The sequence below is a fragment of the Coloeus monedula genome (assembly GCF_965178545.1).
Source record: "Coloeus monedula genome assembly, chromosome: 1".
NCBI lineage: Eukaryota > Metazoa > Chordata > Aves > Passeriformes > Corvidae > Coloeus > Coloeus monedula.
The window spans coordinates 127,370,917-127,391,696 of NC_138781.1; the positions used below are offsets into that span (position 1 = coordinate 127,370,917).

The following is a 20,780-nucleotide window of genomic DNA, read 5'->3' on the forward strand; positions in this document are numbered from 1 at the left end:
CACCTGGTTGTACTACTTGTCCTCATTGAAATGATGTTTTACACATAGTTAAAAGTAATCTTTCCATGTCTGATGCATTCACTCACTTCTTTTGGTGCTTGCATTGAAAGATGAGGTTGACTTGATCTTCCAATGCCAAATACAGGGAGAATCAGAAATAGAGTTTGCAGGAGAAGGTGAAGGAAAGACTCCAAAATTATATTTATTTACTCCATAGGCAATGTCAAAATCCTCACCCTTTTCTTCTGACTGCAAAACGTTTTCATTTCTAAATTTGAGATTTGGCCAATTCAGAATTAAGCAGCGTGAGTAAGATATCTCAACGCCAGTGGCTAAGTTTCTGTCTATGAAAGATAAATATTATTTCTTCTGCTCGTGTTCTGGTAGTGAAAAGAAAGTTAAGCTAATAGGTGGCTTTCTGACACACAGATGATTAAAAATAATATTAAAGAGTCCAGAATTCTGCCAGAAGATAGGTGATGATTCTGGCTGTGACGTAGTCTCAGAAAAAATATTTAAAAATTCCAATCTGCAACTTAATAGGATAGTACTTTCGTATTAGGAAAAGAGAAGACCAGACTTACTGAAGATACTCAATATTCTACCTGCTTCTGCTTTGTTTGCTGCTACACTTAGATTGTGTACTTGGAACTGTAGGACCATTTAGGTTGGAAAACACTTCCAAGATCATCAACTCCAACCATTAACCCAGCACTGCTAAGTCCACCACTAAATCACGTCCTTAAGTGCCTTTATACATATTTTAAATATCTCCTGGCATGGTGACTCAACCACTTCCCCAGGGAGCCTGTGCCAATGCTTGACAACCTTTTCACTGAAGAAATCTTCCCTAATACCCAGCTATGCATCCCCTGGTGCAACTTGAGGCTGTTTCCTCTTGTCCTATTGCTTATTACTTGGGAGAAGAGACAGATCCCCACTTTGCTACAACCTGCTTTCAGGTTGTAGAGAGTGGTAAGGTCAACCCTCAACCTCCTTTCCTCCAGGCTAAACAACCCCAGTTCCCTGAGCTGTTCCTCCTAAGACTTGTGTTCCAGACCCTTCACCAGCTTCACTGCCCTTTTCTGGACACACTCAACACCTCAATGTCCTTTGTGTAGTGAAGGGCCCAAAAATGAATACAGAATTTGAGTATACTTGCACGTACGTGACTGGTGTAGATCCCTGGAATTGTTGAGAGCAGTTATTCACATTAGAATTAAAATGACAAGATGTGTTTCTGCTTTGCTCTGGGTTCTGAGCAGTGTGTCTTAATAAAGATATTTTGTAGTGCATTTTGTGCATTTCCAAGTGGGAAGCTCTGAAATGCTTGGTGTCCTAAGGTAGAAAATGTGTGTAAACCAGAACAGGCCCTCCTGCGGCTAACAAATCCTGCAAGAGAATCAACTGTGGTGTGTTTCAATAAACAAATTACTACCAGGTAATTCTCCAAGGCTGTTAGCTCCATGTCTGTTTAACAACCCTATTAATTATGTGAACTACTATTTTCTTCTGGTGTATTTTTCTTCAGTTTTATACACTTGGTGAAAACCAGTACTAATTGCAGAAATATTACTACTTGCTAACATTTTTGTCCCTGGGAGTTGTTGATATTTTTTTGGGTGTAGGTAGCTTGTATACGATGTGGAAGAAACAATTTAGGAGATCTAGAGAATGTACTTGTACACATGGAGGTTCTGAAGGAAATACTGATGTAGAAGCCCAGTTTTCTGAAATAAGTGATGTACAAACTATCTTATTTGCAAGGCAGTGCCTACCATGAAGGCTGACAGCTCCTGCAGCTTTTTCAGGACCAACCTATCACTTATCCATAGCAGCTGGGTCGCATATCTTACCCTGGTACCAGTTTCACTTGGTCTGGTATGAAGAGCAGGAACATATCAGTGTGTATCAGGAATAGTGTGGTCAGCAGGACCAGTGATTGCCCCCCTTTACTTGGCACTGGTGAGCCCACACCTCGTGTTCAATTCTGGGCCCCTTAATTCAGGGACAACATTGAGGTGCTGGAGTGTGTCCAGAGAAGAGCAGTGGAGATGGTGAAGGGTCTAGAGGGTAAGTCCTGGGAGGAGCAGCTGAGGGAGCTGGGGTTGTTTAGCCTGGAGAAAAGGAGGCTCAGGGGATACGTTATCACTCTCTACAGCTACCTGAGAGGAGGTTGTAACCAGATGGGGGTTGCTGATCTCCCAGGCAACCAGCGAGAGGATGAGAGGAAATGGCCTCAAGCTGTGCCAGAGGAGGTTCATGTTGGACATCAGGTGAAATTCCTTCCAGAAGGGGTGTTTAGACATTGGAACAGGCTGCCCAGGGAAGTGGTGGAGTCACTGTCCCTGGAGGTGTTCAAAGAAAGACTGGACGTGGCACTCAGTGCCCTGGTCTAGTTGACGTAGTGGTGTTTGGTCATAGGTTGGACTCAGTGATTTCAGAGGTCTTTTCCAACCTAGTTAATTCTGTGATTCCATATGAAACGACTGTAGCCTCCTTCCTAGACACATTCTTCCTATCCCCTTCCAGCCTTAAAAGCTTCCACAAAACATCATAGAAAATGGGGGTTTTTTCTTCTTTTTTTTTTTCCCTTTGAAGAATAGTCAGGATATGTGCAAATTTTTGCTTTAGTCTTTTACTACATGCTATTTTCTTGCTGGTGACCCTCTCTGTTTTCGCAAGTTTTTGGCTTTGTCCACATTATTATTCATTAGTCCCTATCTGTTCTTAATTATAAAGTACAAAGCTCCTTGTCATTCTTTAAAGTTATTTTTTAAATTAAATTATCCCACAACCGTTATCCTTTTCTTGCAAATGTAAAATTTTTTGATGAGAAAATTATCCCCTTTTGATACTTCAAAGAGAAATCTTTAAAGCTCTGAGGTACTTTACACTCCTAACCACACTGTAGAATTAAGAGGTAACTAATTTGACTGGAGCTTGCTTTATTACAAACCAAAGTCATCACATTGGCAAAGATGAAGAAAATCTGTAAATTTTTGCATGGTACCATGAGGGCCTAATTTAGGTGATGGAAACTTCATGAAAATCTCTTTGTGTTGTAAAAATTAAGAGCAGACATGAATTATTACAGTTGCTCAGTATAACTTAATAGGATGGAAACTCAGTAAGCTTCTGTAATTTGGTTGCTCTAGAGTCCTGTGGCCATACCACAAATTTCTTCATGCCTCATACCATGGATTTCTTCATGCCCCATGTACAGCATAGCCTGCTGCAGCCTGCCTGAGAAATGGGACAAGTGTGCTTAGCTAGGAGTTGGATCCACTATAGTAAGATTATCCCAAAGCTATACAGACCTCAGCAAGCAGCTATTTTAAGCAGGGAATAACACAGAGCAAGAGCAAACAGCCACAAAACATGTCCAGCTGTCTCCAGTTCTAGAATTCCAGGGTGGACAGTGTTGCTGTGGTGTGCTTACCATGAGCCTCAGGTAGGACAAATCCCTTTCTTCTCCCTTCACCTACTGCTTTCTCTTTTTTTGGACAATTTTAATAGTTTAATGAATACTTTAGAGTATAACTGTGTGTTTTAGTCCTAAACTTGGCTTGCAAAGAATAAATCATAAGGCTACTGGCAAGAGGCAGGGAGTTATTTCCAACATAATTGTTTCCACAGGAAAACCATACCACCTGGTATGTATTTGCTACATTCTAATAGTCTCCAGTGGTTAAATGTGATATATTCAAATCAAACCAAAGCCAAAGTTCATACAGCATTTAACAAAATATATTCAGAATAATGCACAGCACTTTTTCTATATTCCATCAGCTCTTTGGTTTCTTACTCAAATGCTACCAGTTCACTGCTGGATATGTGCCAGTGCGCTGCTCTTGGATTGGACTGCCATGGCACACTCAAGCACTTTATCTGTTGCATGTAGAGGAATGAATCCTCTACCTCTTTCTTGTATCCCTGGGCATGACTTTCTACTTGCACTATAAATATTGTCAAAGATAGGGTGAGGGGATCTGAGAAGAGTCTACAGTTTCCTATTCTTCATGCTGAGAGTTGAGTGCGTTTTTATTTTGTGAATGCAGTCTTATGCCTTATATAGAACCCCCTTTTGTTGAAGTGCCTTCAGCATCAACCCTACACCCAGAATCAGAAGGGGTAAACATGTCTGCGTCCAGATGCAAAACTATCTTCTTCAAAAACTCACAAATGGACCTGCAATGAAAATTATTATTGCCTCTTTCTTTATTGACTAAATGTGGTTAACATCTTAAAAGAGTTTTCCATTAAAGTGAAATTATGTTACATGCTGAGAACTAGGACATAATCTTTAATTCTGTCTAACACTTTGAAATGGAGTACTTTCCCCTGCTATACTGGTGTACTGTTATTTATTTTTCTGTGATGGAATATTATGATCACATATATTATAAATCTTTCCCGAGGGAGATTTTAGTGACTTAAAAGTGCTTATCTGATCAACGTACTCATCTGCAGCCAAAAATCCAAATACAAAGTGATTATTTTGAAAAGCAATCACAAGTAAGTTAAGCACTTTTTGGATGCACTGAGAAAGTAGATAAAAATATGGATTATTTTAAGGATTTTAACCACAAATCAGTAAGGAAGCTTGGAATAAACTTCTCAGCATCTCAGATGTAAATAAATTTAAAATCTTAGGTATGAAGTTCTAAATTTTTTAGACTTAAATTTATGTGCTGTTAATTGGATATGAGAGTTGGTTCCTACTGAATGTACTTGCAAAGAATTTTGAAATAAATGAAGTAAATAGTGACAAAGCCTCAGTGAAGTAACATTAATGTGTAGCTCTTTCCACTTCTCTTTCCTTTTCACCTTCCTTCTGGATCAGAATATATGAGAAAAAGATTATAGTGAAGAAAGAGGATTTAGTAAAATTAAAGTATATAAAACTTTATAATCTTCTGCAGTGATCTTCATGCTGACTTGAAAGGAACAGAACAGACTCTTCACACCACTAGTGCACTAGTCTGGGACTTGACTGATCATCACAAGAGGTCACTTCTATGAATTGCATCAATACTGGCATCAAAAGCCACAAGCATCTAAAACTGAATTTGCTGAAAATATTTTAAAATAATTTAGGTTATTTTGATTTAATGACAATTTGACCAAACACAGCAGTCAAGGTTGTAGGCTTTATAATCACGGTCATAAAGGATATTTTAGCTGTGATGCCTGTTTTCTCATTTAGCCAGCCAGATCCTTTTAAACTGAGTTTTCTTATTCTGAGTTTTTAGAGCACTGGAACAGTCTTGACTTGTACCATAGAAGTCCACTCAGGAAGCAGCAGCAGGTTTCTGCATGTGTCTGTTGGTCCGAACCACCAGGGGGGACTCATTCCTCATCTATAACTTTACTGCAGCAAGTATCTGAAAACAACACCAATGCTTGGACCAGGTCTAGAAAGTCAGTTCAGCAGAGAGCTGGTCTTCGTTTATATTAAGAGAACTTTTATGTAAAATCTTGTCAATCTGCAGTGCTCTTTCCACTCTGCCCGTGAGTGCATCAGCCACCCAAAGCACTGGGCAGCAACACCAGACCAAGTCTGGCCACAGAGGGATGCGTGTTCAGCTGGGAAGTCCTGTATATCAGTGGGGTATGGTCAGTGCCGCCTCCTGCCCGCTGCAGACTGACCTGGGACTTGTGCTAAACCTCTTGGACTGACAGAAGACTCAGCAGAGAGCCTGGCTTGTCTTCTCACCGATTAAACTCCTTCACACCACTGGTCATGGCTTTGTGGTTGAAAGGAATATTTTTTTGGCTGTACGTGCAAAAGGTAGCTCTTCTTTAGTAGCTGCTTCATTGCTCCTTTGCGGCTGTCTCACTACTCCATTTCTTTTTTCCATCTATTACTGCCTTCCTGATTTATTTCAATTCCACTGCATGTCTTACTATTTTTAAGAAAAACTTGTCCATCTTGAAACAGAACTGTGTTATTGCTATGATCACAAAGGGCTTATATGTTTTATAGCATCCTGTTAACAGCAAAAATCTCTGTGTGATATATGTACTCTGGAGATCTGTCAGGAAAGTTATACAATTTTGTATTCCCACTTAAAAGCCAAATGCTAGAAATTTCTTAAAAATCTTAACTCTGTCAGACCAGGGGGACTCTTCTTGTGGTCTATAGAAGGGTTTGGAAATACAGAAGAGAATTCTCTAGCGGCATTAAATTTTCAAATTTTTATCTCATTTTGTGAATTATTACATGTAGTAGCTCATTAGTTGGTACTTTCAGGCACTTTTAATTGAATTTTCACCTTCCTTAACTAATCTGGGAACTACGCCCATCCCTGGGCACAATCAGTCATGGTTTTGTGCACATCGTTATTCCTAAATTATCTTTTGTGTTACATGTTTAGACTTCTATAAAACAATTTTTTAATCTTCTGCTACTTTACCTTTATAATATGTAAAATATAACCCTGGTATGCACAGAATTTGTGAGAATAAAATCTTTTAGGCGCTGTGATGGGGAATGGGGAGAGTTACAACAATTAAGTTGTTTTTGTTGTAATTTTTATTGAGTTTCCAGCTTAGCACAAACTCAAATACCTGTCTATTTTACATACTGCTTATTTTACTTAAAAAAAACCCAAACAGTTTCTGATCTAAGAGAAGTCAGCAGACATATATGTGAACCAATAAGGTAACTTGTGACAAAATAATGTGCTTAATCTCTGTAAGTCATTCTTCCATTAAATTTGGTAGATTTCCGTATTTCATTATCGTGAGAAAAAAAATTTAGTTGTGTTTCCTGTCAGTTAGCTGGGGGTTCTGCTCTCTGGAATGAGGCATTAGGCTTAATTTGATCTGTTCCCGTAACTGGGACCAGCAGTACAGGCAAATATGTAATTCTTAGTGTAATTCACTAACAGACAGAAATAATGGCATGTATCTAATACCAAAAGTGCTTTAAGAGGGTTTTGTTTTGTTGTTTCAAACTGGAGTATCAAAGTCTGTGACCTGGGGTGTTGTCAGCGTCGCAGAATAAAATCAGGTTGTAAGTTACCTTCAGCTGTGACAGATTCTGTGTTCTTACAGAAACATGCCAGTCAAAAGTGGACAGCCTGTGTTAGTAATTGACTCATGTTTGGTGTCCCCCTGGCCCCAGGCCTGTGCATGGCTCTGTGCTCTGGGCAAACCATGCAGTGCTGCTTCTCCAGCAGAGACTGTGGGGAAGAGTGTGGGAAAAGGTGGCAGAGAGACTCTGGGAGGCAGATGTGGGAATTATCAGCTGTAATTTTATTGATTTTTGAATTTGTTCCCACTAAGAAGCATAACTGTGATAGATACAACTTTGAAGGTGGTATCTGACATCATGCAGGACATCAGTGGTTCTACTCAATAACGTCAGATGGTTGCATTCAGCTCCATTTGAAACACATCCTCTAATTACATTCCTCCAGATTTCAGGTGTATTTGTAAAGCACAGTGAGCTTTGTAAGAAATTTATTATGGAAACTTGTGAGAGGTATTGACTACCATAAAAATAAAATAATGGACTTTGTTTTCATCAATTATGGTTTTTTTTCTTCTTTAATATGTACAGGAAACTGTGTTTGAAATTGTGCCTTTAAAAATGTTAAACCTGATGAGTCAACTAAACTTGCTCTTTACGTGCTTCTGGTACTCATAATGTCATTTCACTTCCCCATTTCACACAGTTTTCCCTTTCATTTTTCACTTGTGGTTTGAGCTGCATTGTCTGGGGAAAATGTAACAATAAAAGCAGGAATTCTTTTTCTTAACAAAATTTAGTGTGATGACAACTGACGGTGCTGCAGTTGGATTAACTAAGATTGCAGAGAATTTGATAAATAACAGAACTTTCCCTGAAGACATGTGACTGACGATGACTGTGCTGAATTTGGTTCCTCTTTCTCCTAAACTAAGTTTTATACCACTGAGTACTGAGCAAAAAGAAGTAACTATGTTTGGACTCCTTTTTTTAATTTTATTTGCCCCTGGAGTCAGTGAATTCCTCTGTACATCATCCGATCTTGAAATGTCATATACTTTTTGCGGTAAGTAAAAAATAGGTAAGACTTTTGTTAAATCTGCATGTTATTTACTGTACTCTGAGGGATTGTGAATTTTCTTTCAAATTTGTTTCTTTGATGAATACAGAAAAGTGAGAAGAAATATACTTCTGTTTTTAATTACCCTGTTATAAGAATTTTACTTCATAGACATAAATATTACCACAATGCTGGTTCCAGCAGCTAGGAGAGAGAGAATTTAATTCTCAAGTGAAGTCGACATGTTTTGGTTCAGGAAATATTAGAAGACAATGGATTTAAACTTGGATTTAAACTCTGCTGTATAAATTATGCCTATTGAATTAACCAGTATGTTACAATGAAAAGCTTCAAGTATGTGGAAAAAAAAGAGGGAATGTGGGATTTTGTCAGGCTGGGAAACCAGTCAGGCTCTGGGACAGCACAGTGTGTCCTTTCTTGCCATATCTGTGTCATGGGCTGATATTTTGTGTGTTTTAAAAATTCTAGGTGGGTCACTCACAGAGCAAATCTACTCAAAGGTTCATTTACATTATCCTGGAAAATATGCTGATATCTTAAAAACATTTTTAGCTGTTGGCAGCATGATTAGTGTAAGTAGGGATATTTTCGGCAGAAGACCATGCTGACTTAATGCTAGTAAAAAGTTTTTATGTCTTCAAAAGAGAAATAAAGGTACTTTTGTCTCTGGTTTTTGTGTGCAAAAGATCATCAACCAAACATTGACTTCTCTTGTTACTTAAAGAAATATGATATTGGTTTTGCCCTTTGAATGTAAAAATAATAATATAATTTAAAATACATATTTAATATTTAATACATATATTGGTTCATTTTATAGCATATACCTTATATTAAATACATTTAAAAATATGCACATGTTTTTTGTGTGTATAACTGTATATCCTTATTATTTTTATGGAGAAGCCTTTTCACACAATCAATGTGAAATGCTTTTTTTCTGTAGATTCTACACCTCATGCTTTCACGTTTCATCTGACACCTTGCAGCATGATGAACAAACCTGTCTGGAAGGCTGCTCTTACCTGGATTCCAAGTGAGTCTCTCTTAACTGGACAATTATATTCTGGAAATGCTGAAAATGAAATACAACTGAAAAACTGACACTTTATCCTAAATGCCAAATGATTTAGGAAATCAGTTTCTCGAATTAAAAATGGAATGGATAAACTGTAGTGACGGACAGAAATGATGATTTGCAAAAATGTGTTTGAGTTTCACTTGGAGCAGTTACCAGAGCCCTGCACACAGACTGTCACTGTACAAGCAAATCTGAGACAGTTTAGGTGTATGTGCATTTTGCTCTTCTGACCTGGAGAAGATCCAGGAAGATCCAGGTCTTTCAAAGGAGAGAGAGTATCATCAGGCCATCCAACTGTGGCAGGACTTTTATGAAGAATATGCGTGTTCCAGAAGCTGGAAATGGTACTGGATTTTGTGTGCAAACCTGGCTGTAATCTTTAGACCCAGTGTTAATTAAGCTGGCAAGCTCAGCTAATGAAATGTCCAGGAAATGGCTGTATCATAAACTTCACCTTCTGGACTAGGTTTCCTTCCCTGGAAAGATCTTTAGGATGGCTACTGGCATTCACGATTGATTGTTTGCAACACCTGCTTAAAACTAAGGTCTTCATTTGAGCACGTTTAGGTTAGCTGTGGAGCTGAGTAAACTCTGTTTTCTTTACTGAAGAAATGAAAACAGATTTTGAAATTGTTCTCCCAAATATTTTTTAAGAATAATTTTTTTGTTGTTGTTGAAAACAACAATTGCTTTTTGATTTTTTTCTGGAAGTAGCAGTTTTCAAGATTTATACTCTTTTAGTTTTGGGGGGAGTCTTAAAAAAATACTGTATTTCAGCAAAATCTAGTTTTTATCTAAGTAGCAGGTCTCCATATACATTTTTTTCTCCCCATCTTTTACCATTTTCTCACTTGCCATGTTTTAATTAGGAAGTGACATCCAGTTTTTGAAGATGGTCTTCCATGTCTGGTATGATGATGCCAAAGCACTCATCTGGAAAGAACTCCTTTGCAGCGGAGCTGACGATGAATACTCAGTGTGCGGAACGCTGAAAGGAGGTTGGTGTAAAAATACGTGGTGCAATCAACCCATGCAAACAGATTTTTGTCTCCACAATCTAGACCTTGCTTGGCAGGCAGCAGACCTCAGAACAGGCAGCTCTCCAGTGCCAGAACCCCATTAAAGTAGAAAAAGTCCAAATTCTATGTTTTAACATCCTTGTACTGCAGTTTTCATCTCCATAAATGAGGATTACTACTATCCTTCATCTCATTATGACACTTATTTTTAACATCTCTAAAATGACATGGGAAGACTGCATTTGACTGGACTGAACAGGAAACTTGAGAGGTGATGTAGGCACTACAAATATCCAGAACAAAGTTTATTTAGATAAGTATCTGGATGGGTTTTTTAAGAGATTCTGTACACCCAGGTATGATGCTTTGTTTTTGTTTTTAATAGAGAAGAGTCGATCCTTTGGTAGGGGCTAATACACATTAATATGACACAGGCTCAGATGCAGAGAATTCAGGCAGGATGTCAGACTAAAGGCCAAAAAGACCTGTAAGTCTGTGTTTTCCTTTCTTTAAAAATCAGTATCAGCTCTCTTTGGTTACCATTCGAGGGAACTACTATTTCAAGTTAAATTACTGGAGTTATCACAGTAGGATGTGTCTGGAGGAGATGTTGCAGGAGCACTGTGGTTAAATTACTATTTTCTAATGTGGTTTCAACAAATAGTCAGAGCTCTGAGAGAAGAACCAGGTGAGGGCTTTATCAGTGAAAGTGTAAATGGCATTGGCAACTGCTGCTGAGAGATATGCCATATTGCTTTGAAGTTATTTAGGCAGTCTGATTGATGGTTTTATGGTTAAGTAACCTTTTGTATTATAATTATCTCTGTTTTACAGAAACACTTGTAGCAGCATTTGACATTAAAGGTTCAAGAATAACGTTTCCAAAGGTACTTTTCAATATTTTATATAAAGAAATAATAATAGTAAAATCACATACTTACTGGTATATTTTTTTCTGAGGGGAGATGTTCACCTAAACTGTAGAAAACAGAAGAGGAAATGTCAGAAAACTTTTTTGTAAAAGAAGTGATGACACTAAAATGGTAGCGTCTCTGAAATGGTAGATGTTCTGAGGTTATTATTCCTCTATATTTTCTCCTTTATTTTATGAAAGGAAAGACCAAAGAAATTAGTTAGTCATCTTACTAATTCCATTTTGTTTGGTAAATTATTGTCTTTCCTTTTACCTGTTCGAGTAAATCCATTAATATTCCTTCTGCCCATTTCATTCTTTATTTTACATTCTCTTCACTTGCTGCTCTCTTATTCCATGAAACCATTTGAAGAGGGGTAACAATATCCAAAAAGTAAAAGCAGTGCTCCGCTGTTAAACCAGGAGCAGCATCAGTCCTCGGGTTAAGCCATTCTCATCCAACAACTGCCTCATCGGCTGCCTGAGCTTTTTGAAGGCCCTTATCACCCCTATTAATCCCTAAAAATGTCGCTAAGGAGCTCCTACTGGTCCAAAATCTCCAGCACTCCCTTCAGCTCATGGGCCTCCAACAGTGGACTCCATCCAGTCCAACACCTCTTGTAGGCCCAGAGCTGGTAGTGGACAGGAGCATCCTCTGCCATGAGCAGTCCTCCTATAGATGAGGAACTTACAGCAGACCTGACACTTCCTGATGGGACTCTGCTAGACCACGAAATGCTCTTCCTGAGTACTCTGGTCATGAGAAGAAAGTCAAGCACTATTTTTTTTTTTTATGCACTCATGTATCTGACTATACCCATGATAACAATCCCTGATGGGAATCTGTCTTTTTCAGTTCTAATGGAAATCACCAAAACCGTTCCAATCAGCTACTTAGACAAGAGCAGGCAGCATTGTGCACTAATTATCTTTTTTTTCTCTTGCTCGTTTTAGGGCAATTATAATGTTGTTGTGCAAGGATTCTCTGATGATTCTGAGAATAATATGGTCATATGCTTGAATTTCACCATGATAGTAAAACAAGATGCTTTCTGAGTGCAACAAACTCCAAATAATTCCAGAACACGGAGGTCACTCCTGTGAGCAACTGGAGGCCAAGCTGTGAAGTAATAAGCACACTAAATTTCCTGAGGTAGAATACATCATGTGCTGTCTGGAAAGCTATATGATATATAGTCTTACTCATTTGTAGCACAGCCGTAATCAGTTGCTCAGCCAATGAACACAAAATCCCTGGGAATCAGGCATCCTGATTAATCCACACAATGACCCTGACTGGATGTCAGGCTGGTACTGCATTTTGGTGCTGTGACTTGAGTTACAATAAAGTTGAGTCCTTCAGGCTGAGCTAAAGTAATCAAGAAGTTTTGAAGTTTTGAAGTGCAAGAATCAGAAGTTCATCAGTACTCAAAATAACACAGCAATTGAATTTGGGAACCCTGTTGTGAGGTGGAGGTGGGGATTTTTTTTTTTTTGTTTGCTTGTTTTTTTTTTTTTTCTTCTCTTGTAACAATAAAACTTGTTTGTACAGTCAGTTGAAGAGACATTTTTTATTCTCCTAGTATTTTCTGATATTTCTTCAGATGTATCATATTCTTCTGCTCTGTTTACACCAAGCTGAAACAGAGGAGTAACAATTCATTATGTGGTAGTAGCTGATGTGGATAAAACCCAAAGTGGAACAGGTTTCCAGTTACACTGATATGGTACAGCTGAATTTAGCCATCCAGAGATGCAACTGCAGCCTCTTAGAATGTTTCTAGCTCTTGCTCAGAGTCCGAGGAGCAGAGGCTACACAAGCCATGTCCTTCAGAAGCAGGAGGACGGTTGTCACCCAACAATTTGATCTATTCTCAGTTATTCCTCTAAAGCATGTCTAAAGATTTCCTGTCGCTTTTGCCCCCTGGACAGCTGACACTGAGTACCCACCTGCCCTCTCTGCTGCTCCTCCGCACCCAGGATCTTCAATAAGATGAGATTTGGTCCTTAGGAAAAGTGCTGTCCTTGCTGTCCTGTTTTCATCCTCAGCCCCCAGACAGCGGGGCTGGTGAACTTAACAAGTTCAGAGACTTTTCCCCAAATAACAGGACACTGTTGATGCTGCACTTTGTGCTGGCTACTAGTTTGTGCTGTGTCTAGCAGATTGCTTACAAATGCCTGGAAAAAATTAGAAGCCAGAACAAACCAACCCTCTTTCAGACTGCTAAATACCAAGCATGAAAATTAGGAGACATGAAGATTTTAATCTCACTTTACACGTAACGAAAGATGTTTTTCAAACTTGGTATCAGAAAACTCAACAAAAACGCCCATACCCGAGTTTGTAGATACTCCATTTAAAACTTGGGTTTAATATGGGTAGTTTGGCTACATAAAGCAAAATCATTGAGAGTCAATAAAAACAGAAGTAGAACTGCATAATGATTGGAAACAAGAAGCCATGATTACATCTAAGTGATGGTGGCAAAACATCTGTGCTTGCATTCAGACTGCAGATCATTCCAGGAGTAGTCCAGGATGGAGTATTGCAGCACTTTCTGTTTATGTTTGAGATTATTTACTACAGTTGTAATCAATTTATTCCTGATCTGAAATATCAATCAAAAAGCAGTCAGAGGGCATGATAAGCAATATCTACCTTTCCTCCTCTGTTTAGCTTATTTCAAATAGTGTCTGTTTCAAATTACTGGCCTAAGGAACAGTCTTATCTTATGATGTCCCTGTGTGTACATTTGCCAGCATCTAGCAACCACAAGACTCAAAACCATCTTTAGTGACAAGGTGTCCTGAGATTTTTGCTGGCCTGGATTATTTGGGGTGTCAGAAGAAATGTTTTGTTTATTAAGCAGCAAGTAACACAAGTAGGAGAGATTAACAGCTCCTAGAGATCAAAGACATTCACATGCTCTATTTCACATAAGCATGTTTTAATGCTTTATGGATGTTGCAGAAAATTTACAGTACTTGTAAAGGCCTAAATAGAATTTCTGTCTCTGAATAGAGACATTTACAGATGAACATATACACTCAGTATCTTGCCTTGCAGACTTTTATAATATAGATCTTCAACTGAAGGGTTATAATTTTACATACCAGCTGATAGGATTGCAAGGCAGGGCGCAGGAGCCACACTTTATAAAGCAAAGACTTCAAAGGCCTCAAGCTTTCTCCTTCTATGACTGGAAGTTTCCACTTATTCCAGTGCTGGTGACTGCCACACCATGCTCTCCCCTGGACTAGAGAAGACAGATTTTGTAAAGTGTCAGATCATGCTAACAACTTACCCTGAAATTGCTGTGATGCTGTAGGGTGAAGGGCTGAGCTGAAGGCAGAGCTTTGCTCTGCATGTCTGGTTGCTGGGACAGAGCTCTTAAAAGGCTTTCCTTCCTTCCTTCTGCTGTTGTCCAGAGCTGACATTTATTTCCTTTCCAAATTTCCCTGAGCCCATATTTGTGGCTCCACAGCAAGTAGGAGTCTACTTAGGATGAAGTGAGCTACATGGGCTCTGTAAAGACTGATCTGAATGTTTCCCTTTTCTTCACTTTATTGGTTCAGTAAACTTCGATCCATTTTTTTACTTCTTCATTTGCTCCCTCTGTCTAGAGTTGGAATGGTGTGAATACTGTGAAACAAAACATCAACTAAGAATTTCTTTCTTTAAATATTCTATGAGAGCTACATGCCCTGAGATCCTTGTATTTTGCCAGGAGTTCCAGTGAACTGTGCAAAACCTCCTCCTGTAATTCACAAAAGTAATTCAAGGAAGGTTTGTGTTTGGCATATTTATGTGAAATTAATATCTAAAGCCTTCACAAATATCTCTTTTTCTCTCCCTCATTACTGTTGTTTTTAAGAGGCTGTCAGGATTTTCTGCAGATGGGAAAATAGCTTTTCTTCACCCCCTCACCCTCTGTTGCCAAATATGTAATTACAAGAAGCAGCAGTTCCTGTACAATGTGGTTTCCAATAAGAGTGCACACTTTTTGAGCTGTGTTATTACAGTTCTATTTGATAAAAGCAATAAAGCATACATAATTTCAAGTGAGAGAAGTCCTACTGACCACAATAACATGTACATTTGCTGGCTAAATTGTTACATCATTTGAGATAGACGCACAAAGATACTTCCATGCAATTCAGATATTACAATAGCATCTCTTGTGTCCAGGGAAACAATCCCTCGGTCACCACTTAGCTTGGATGGCAAAAAGCACACACACTCATATGGAACAAATAAACTACATGGTGCCTGCAGCAAGAAGGAGTTGGATTTAATGATGCAGGAGATGTGTCCTCATCTGTGTTATAGGCATCAAAAGAGAACCATAGCAGCATTAATCCCTTCTGCACAATTTTTTTTCTTGGTGGAAAATGCTAGCAATTGCCTTGGAAGGGTCTGTGTAGCACATTATGCTGAATGACTTCAGCTCCTTCGTTCTGCCTGTGAGTCCCTGCCAGCACGAGTGAGTTTGGGGGCAGCAGATGGGGTAGTGACATTTCTAATGGGAAGGGATAGGAGGGAGGGAGGGAAGAGAGGGGGTTCCTCCCTGCAGGGCTTAGGGGAGAGAGGACAGGAGAAAAGAAATTTGGAAAGTCTTCTAGCTGGTGATAGGAATGCTTGGACTTTGGAAATCCTGGATAATAGTCACTGTGCACAAGTATTGTTTTGTGGATCCCAGGCATCCTTGTAGATCCCTTGGCTGCTGTAGATGGGTATGTCCATAACCTCTTTTCTTCAAGATACGTTTTGCTACTGGCAAAAAGAGAACTTAAATATATGTATATAAAATACATATATTTAATATATGCATATATATATATGTGCATACTTGTGTTTGGCCAATTATGACAGCTTCCCAAAGATTCTGTATGGAAAGAAAAAACCCACAATATGTATATTTTTTTCCCCTTGAGCTTTAGCTTAAACAGCTGCCTTAGCTACAAGTATTGTGTTTTTAAATTTGAAGTTCTTGATAAAATAATTTCTTACTGACATTAACTAAGAAAGCAAAACTTTTAATAGCAAGCCTGGCTGTTTGCTCACAGGAGGGAACAGCCACTCATTCTAAGTATTAAGATTCCTGTCTGCCCACTTCCCTGTGCCGCACAAAACCTTCGAGAACTACAGAGTAGATGGTAGTTTTTTCTTAACTTGTAACTTCTGCCTTCTGCACACATCCACTGAGTGTTTTGTTCTCTGAGAGGTTTGGCATCTCTACTGAAGAAGTACCTCCATACTGATTATGAAGTTGGTTTAATTCTTGAATACATTCTGTTCAGCCACATTCCATTCAGACTTTTCACTATATTACCCATAATTTTTGTGGTTTTAGCATAGCAGTGCAGTTTAACAATTTCAGTAATACAACTTTAAAAAAAAACAACAACAAAACCAAATGCCATACAATAAATATAAACACAGAAAACAAAATTTTAGAAATAGTTCTCTGAAAGCAATAGAACTGCAGTATGTGTCCTTCATTTACAAGATGTCTAAAGGAGGCAATAATAAAAACATAGTGCATATGAGAGTGAACTGTTTTTCACTTTGACCCTGAAGTAATTTGACCCTGTTTTAGAATGACATGACTTTATTTCACATCTGAATATCAGCTGAACAGACTGGTAGTTATCTTTTCTAATCCTATATCACACTGAAGTGATGTGCTCCATGTCAGTGGATATTGCATGTAGTGGAATTTTCCTGATATCTATAAAGCATTAAAGATACTTTTATGACACTGATGTAATGTAGACAGAACCATGAACATCGTTAATGAAAGTTTCACAGATGACTGTCAGCAGGAGTATTCCTTTCTGATTCCCCAAGCTACCTCCAGTGATTCTGACTGCTACTTATACAGTTTCTCTAACCTGTAAAAGTTTTGGTGATTTTAATATTCTAATTAAGGAGGAAAAGGGATCATTAGAAAAAAAAATCTAAAGTAATATCTTATCTAGAGCAATTCAAAATATTAAAACAAAGAAACAGTACTGTTGGATGAGTAATAGGGAAAAAAGTGGTTGTGGGAAATAAATAATGTTGATAACTTCAGAATGTTGTGTATTTATTTTGACAAAATAACTTTTAAAAAAGGAGGCTTCAATTCATTTAAATTTGAGATGCTTCAGCAAATAAATATTTTTCTACCTTTGTTTATGACAAATAGGTATTATTCAAGCAAAGATCATTATGCCACAAAATCACTGTAATTTTGCTGACAAACCAGGACTCAAGCTGTGATGGTTGTACTCATACTAGCATCTACTTGACAACTGAACTGTCCTTTTGGGTACAGGTGCACAGCCCAGTTCTAAATGACTTTATATGCCTTTTTTTGGAATTGATGAGCAAAGGGCAACATTACAACTGTGTGAAGAGTACAACAGGAAGCAAATTGTCAGGGAGAGCAGATCAAACCATGTATTTCAACTTTGTAAATTATAATTTTTTTAAGTACTTCTGGTTTTATCAAAAGTACATGCTCTAACAAATAGAACAAATAGACAGACTCATATGCCTCTTCCTTATGCACCTTTAAGAGTATATGGATAGGTACCAAAAATTTAGAATAAAATAATTCGTTTGGAAGGAACCTCAGTGATAATCTCATCCAACTGTCTGACCATTCAGTGTTGATCAAAAGCTGAAGCATATTTTTATGGCATCCTGGACCGTATGTGCCAACTTCCAATAAACACTGCTAGAGGTGTTGAGTGTCTCCAAATCTCGTTGAAGCTGCAAGCTGGACATATTCAGCTGTGACGGCCGATTGGCCTGTGGCACAAGGGACAGAGAGAGCTCTTGGTAAGACAGTCTCTGGTGCCAGAGACTTAGCAGTCATGGTGAGAGAAAGAGGCTTCTCCCAGGATGCTTGCTCTGCTATGTCAATACGCTCCCGTTTGTCTCCCCCGGCTGGCTGTGAGCCTCTACCCCTTGTCACTCCCCAGAGCTTCCCCATTGCTCCCGTTCCCTAGTCCCGCCTTTTTCCCGCCCCCGGATAAAGCCTCTGAGTTCCGTATTGTTTTCACCTTTGCCTGTGTGACCTTCGACAGTGTGGAAGCAATAAATGGTCCTGTTGGAACACACGCAAAGACCCTTCCCATCTCTTTGTCACTGACTTCCTACTGAAGCTAGCCGTGTTTGTGCATGCATGCACGTGAGCTACAGAGCTGGACAGAGACAGTAATATTCAGCAACATGTAATTTTGTATATCCCAATCTGAGCACAGTGATTATGCAAACTGTAGTATTTAAGTGTAGATGAGAAGTCTGTGATAAGATAAAGAAGTGGTATTTCCTTCCAGACTGGTATTGGTTCTACAGCAAATATTTTATACAAAAGTTGCTTTGTTCAAGATGCCAAGCCTGAGTGTGAGCAGAATGGGGAGTAACACAGGAGGAAGTGTCTTCTTCTGGCCTTGCTGGAGGGACAACACTCTGCAGAGCCCACAGTCACTATCACTGCTGTGGTGGGAGTGGAAACACGGCTGCTCACTCTTTTACTGTTGCTTCTTTGACAGGTACCACCAATTGCTGTGATAGTCCACTTCTTCACCCAAAAATCACGGTGTTCTGGGAGAAAATACAGAATCAAATGATAAATATTATTTCAGTTTTGAAAACATGGAAGTAAATAAGGAAGAAAATATACATGGTGTAAACAGTTACCTAAAATATACATTCAAAGGCAAGGTATTTGAAATATTGATCGACAAACACTGCAATATCCATGAGTCAAATATTAATATTAGTTTTATTTGAAAGAGGTGATTTTCCAAACATTCTGTCAATACAACAAGGATGACTAAGACACCATAATTCTGTGACAAGTGCTAAAACTTGTCACATAAGCTCGAGGTATTCAGTAATTAAGATTATAACAATCTGGTTTTTTAGCACTTGGATTGCAGTGGTGCCTCCTGTGAGTAGCTTGTAATCAGGATTGTTGCTTCCCTACTGCATACCATATAAATATTTATGAAATTAGTAAAGTAATATTTTAAGGGTTCTTTGAAATGTGAATCATAGCCAGCAGCAGAGTACCTACTAAGGATCTAACACCAAGAGAGGGACCTGGAATCCCTTAATTCTGCAGTGAAGATTGATTGACATCTCCAAAGAGCAGCCCATAAATCCTACACAATGGGGGACTCGTTCTGTGCTATGCAAGATAATTTTCCGCAGAGCATGGCAGACTGGAGTAATTCTTACTTTCCAGTGCAATTTCCACTGTAATTTGTATTTTAAAGAATTAACAATCTGAAAAGCATATAGTATGACACAGTAGAGCAGATATCATAACCCAAGGATTTTGCTGGACTACTAAACTAGAAACAGCCAGATTCCTAACTCTGGTGGGTCTTGACCATATGCCTTGTTTGGATGTTTAAATTGATGTCATCTGTGTTTGCCATAAAATTCAGCCTTTTTTTGCAATGGTCTAGCATGTTTCCAAGGGATATCACAATGATCACAGTTCTGGGAAATACGAGATGGTAAGCAAACTAAACCATCCCATTTTTCACCACAATAAAGAATGTGGCTGTGTTATCAAAAAGGTCCTAACACAAGAAGTACGTTGGTGCAATCTTTAGACCAAATCACTGAGTCTTTCAGTGATATTCTCTATTTTTAGGTTCTATCTGGAGGCTGAGAAACTAAGAAAAAAGCAATATATTTTGAGGTGCATTGCCCTAGTATGCACTGTAGTCAGATGGAAATCTTTCTGTCTGTTGTCTCTTTCTGGGACTGGATGGTTTTCCTTGATGCACATAAAAGCAAGCTGCACAATGTTGCCTGCATGATTTATATTAGTTTTGCTCTGTTCATTTCTGTTGGGGGGGAGAAAGAGGCAGTCTTTGACTTCAAACAGGTAAGATAAATACCTAAACGTTCAGGAAAGAAATGGAATACACTCTGTTTAGGCTTTACGTTCTTAATAACATTTCCATAGTTGTATCAAGCCCAGAATAAAAGGAGGAGGTTCGCTGCAAGTTAGTGCCTTTCTTTGTAAAATCAACAACTGCTTTGAGAATTACAGTGCTGGAGAGCTTATCCTTGCTGACGACTGACAGGCTATTTTCTTGCTGAATAAAAATGAGCAATCAAACCTGAAAGGAAGCCCTGTGCATGGAATCAGATTCTACACATCCTTAAGCGTGACACAAACTTGCTTAAGTCAATGAAGCCATTTTTAAGGAGGATTTTTGCAGCTTGGCCCCGATAAGGTAAGTGCGTACACATAATCTGTCCTTGTCACTATGGTCCCAAATGACTCAAACAAGTTGTAACGTGGCAGAAAGCTTTTCACCTGTAGACTGTCAGTCTGAATCTGTCAAAAAACCAAAGGTTCCTGCTGCAAGAAATTTTATGCAAAAACTCCAAGCAATGCTAGAAGAATATTAAGGCTGCATGTATAGTTACATACTCATTTCAGGCAGCACTGTCATTCATTTTTAACGTCCCCCTGTCGGCTCCGGCCTGATGATTCCATCTTTAATAACTCAATCACATAGGACATTTCAAGCAGTGTGGTACAGGCATTTTCCCCAAATCTGCAGAAATATTTGCTTTGATGAACAAAAATCTTTATTCAGCTTCTGAGCATCCCGTAAGCTTATCCCAGTCTAAGTGAAGGAACACAAGCCCATGTTTGAGTGACACTGTACCTCACAGTCACTGT

General features: G+C 38.7%; 1 protein-coding gene across 1 annotated transcript; it reads left to right on the top strand.

Moving 5' to 3' along the window:
- The first annotated feature begins 85 nt into the window (after positions 1 to 85).
- LY96 (lymphocyte antigen 96) lies at positions 86 to 12,622 on the top strand. The gene is made up of 6 exons (XM_082292699.1): positions 86 to 3,454; positions 7,780 to 8,045; positions 9,007 to 9,096; positions 10,011 to 10,139; positions 10,995 to 11,047; positions 12,028 to 12,622. The coding sequence occupies exons 2-6, from the start codon at positions 7,874 to 7,876 to the stop codon at positions 12,127 to 12,129; spliced, it is 546 nt and encodes a 181-aa protein (XP_082148825.1). The 5' UTR covers positions 86 to 3,454; positions 7,780 to 7,873; the 3' UTR covers positions 12,130 to 12,622.
- The last annotated feature ends 8,158 nt before the right edge of the window (positions 12,623 to 20,780 follow it).

Bases quoted from the DNA above. Each gene is read 5' to 3' on its own strand.
- LY96 (XM_082292699.1), top strand. From the start codon at position 7,874: ATGACTGTGCTGAATTTGGTTCCTCTTTCTCCTAAACTAAGTTTTATA. The intron at 9,097-10,010 runs GTGAGTCTCTCT...TGTTTTAATTAG, and splicing joins TGCTCTTACCTGGATTCCAA to GAAGTGACATCCAGTTTTTG. The intron at 10,140-10,994 runs GTTGGTGTAAAA...TCTGTTTTACAG, and splicing joins GTGCGGAACGCTGAAAGGAG to AAACACTTGTAGCAGCATTT.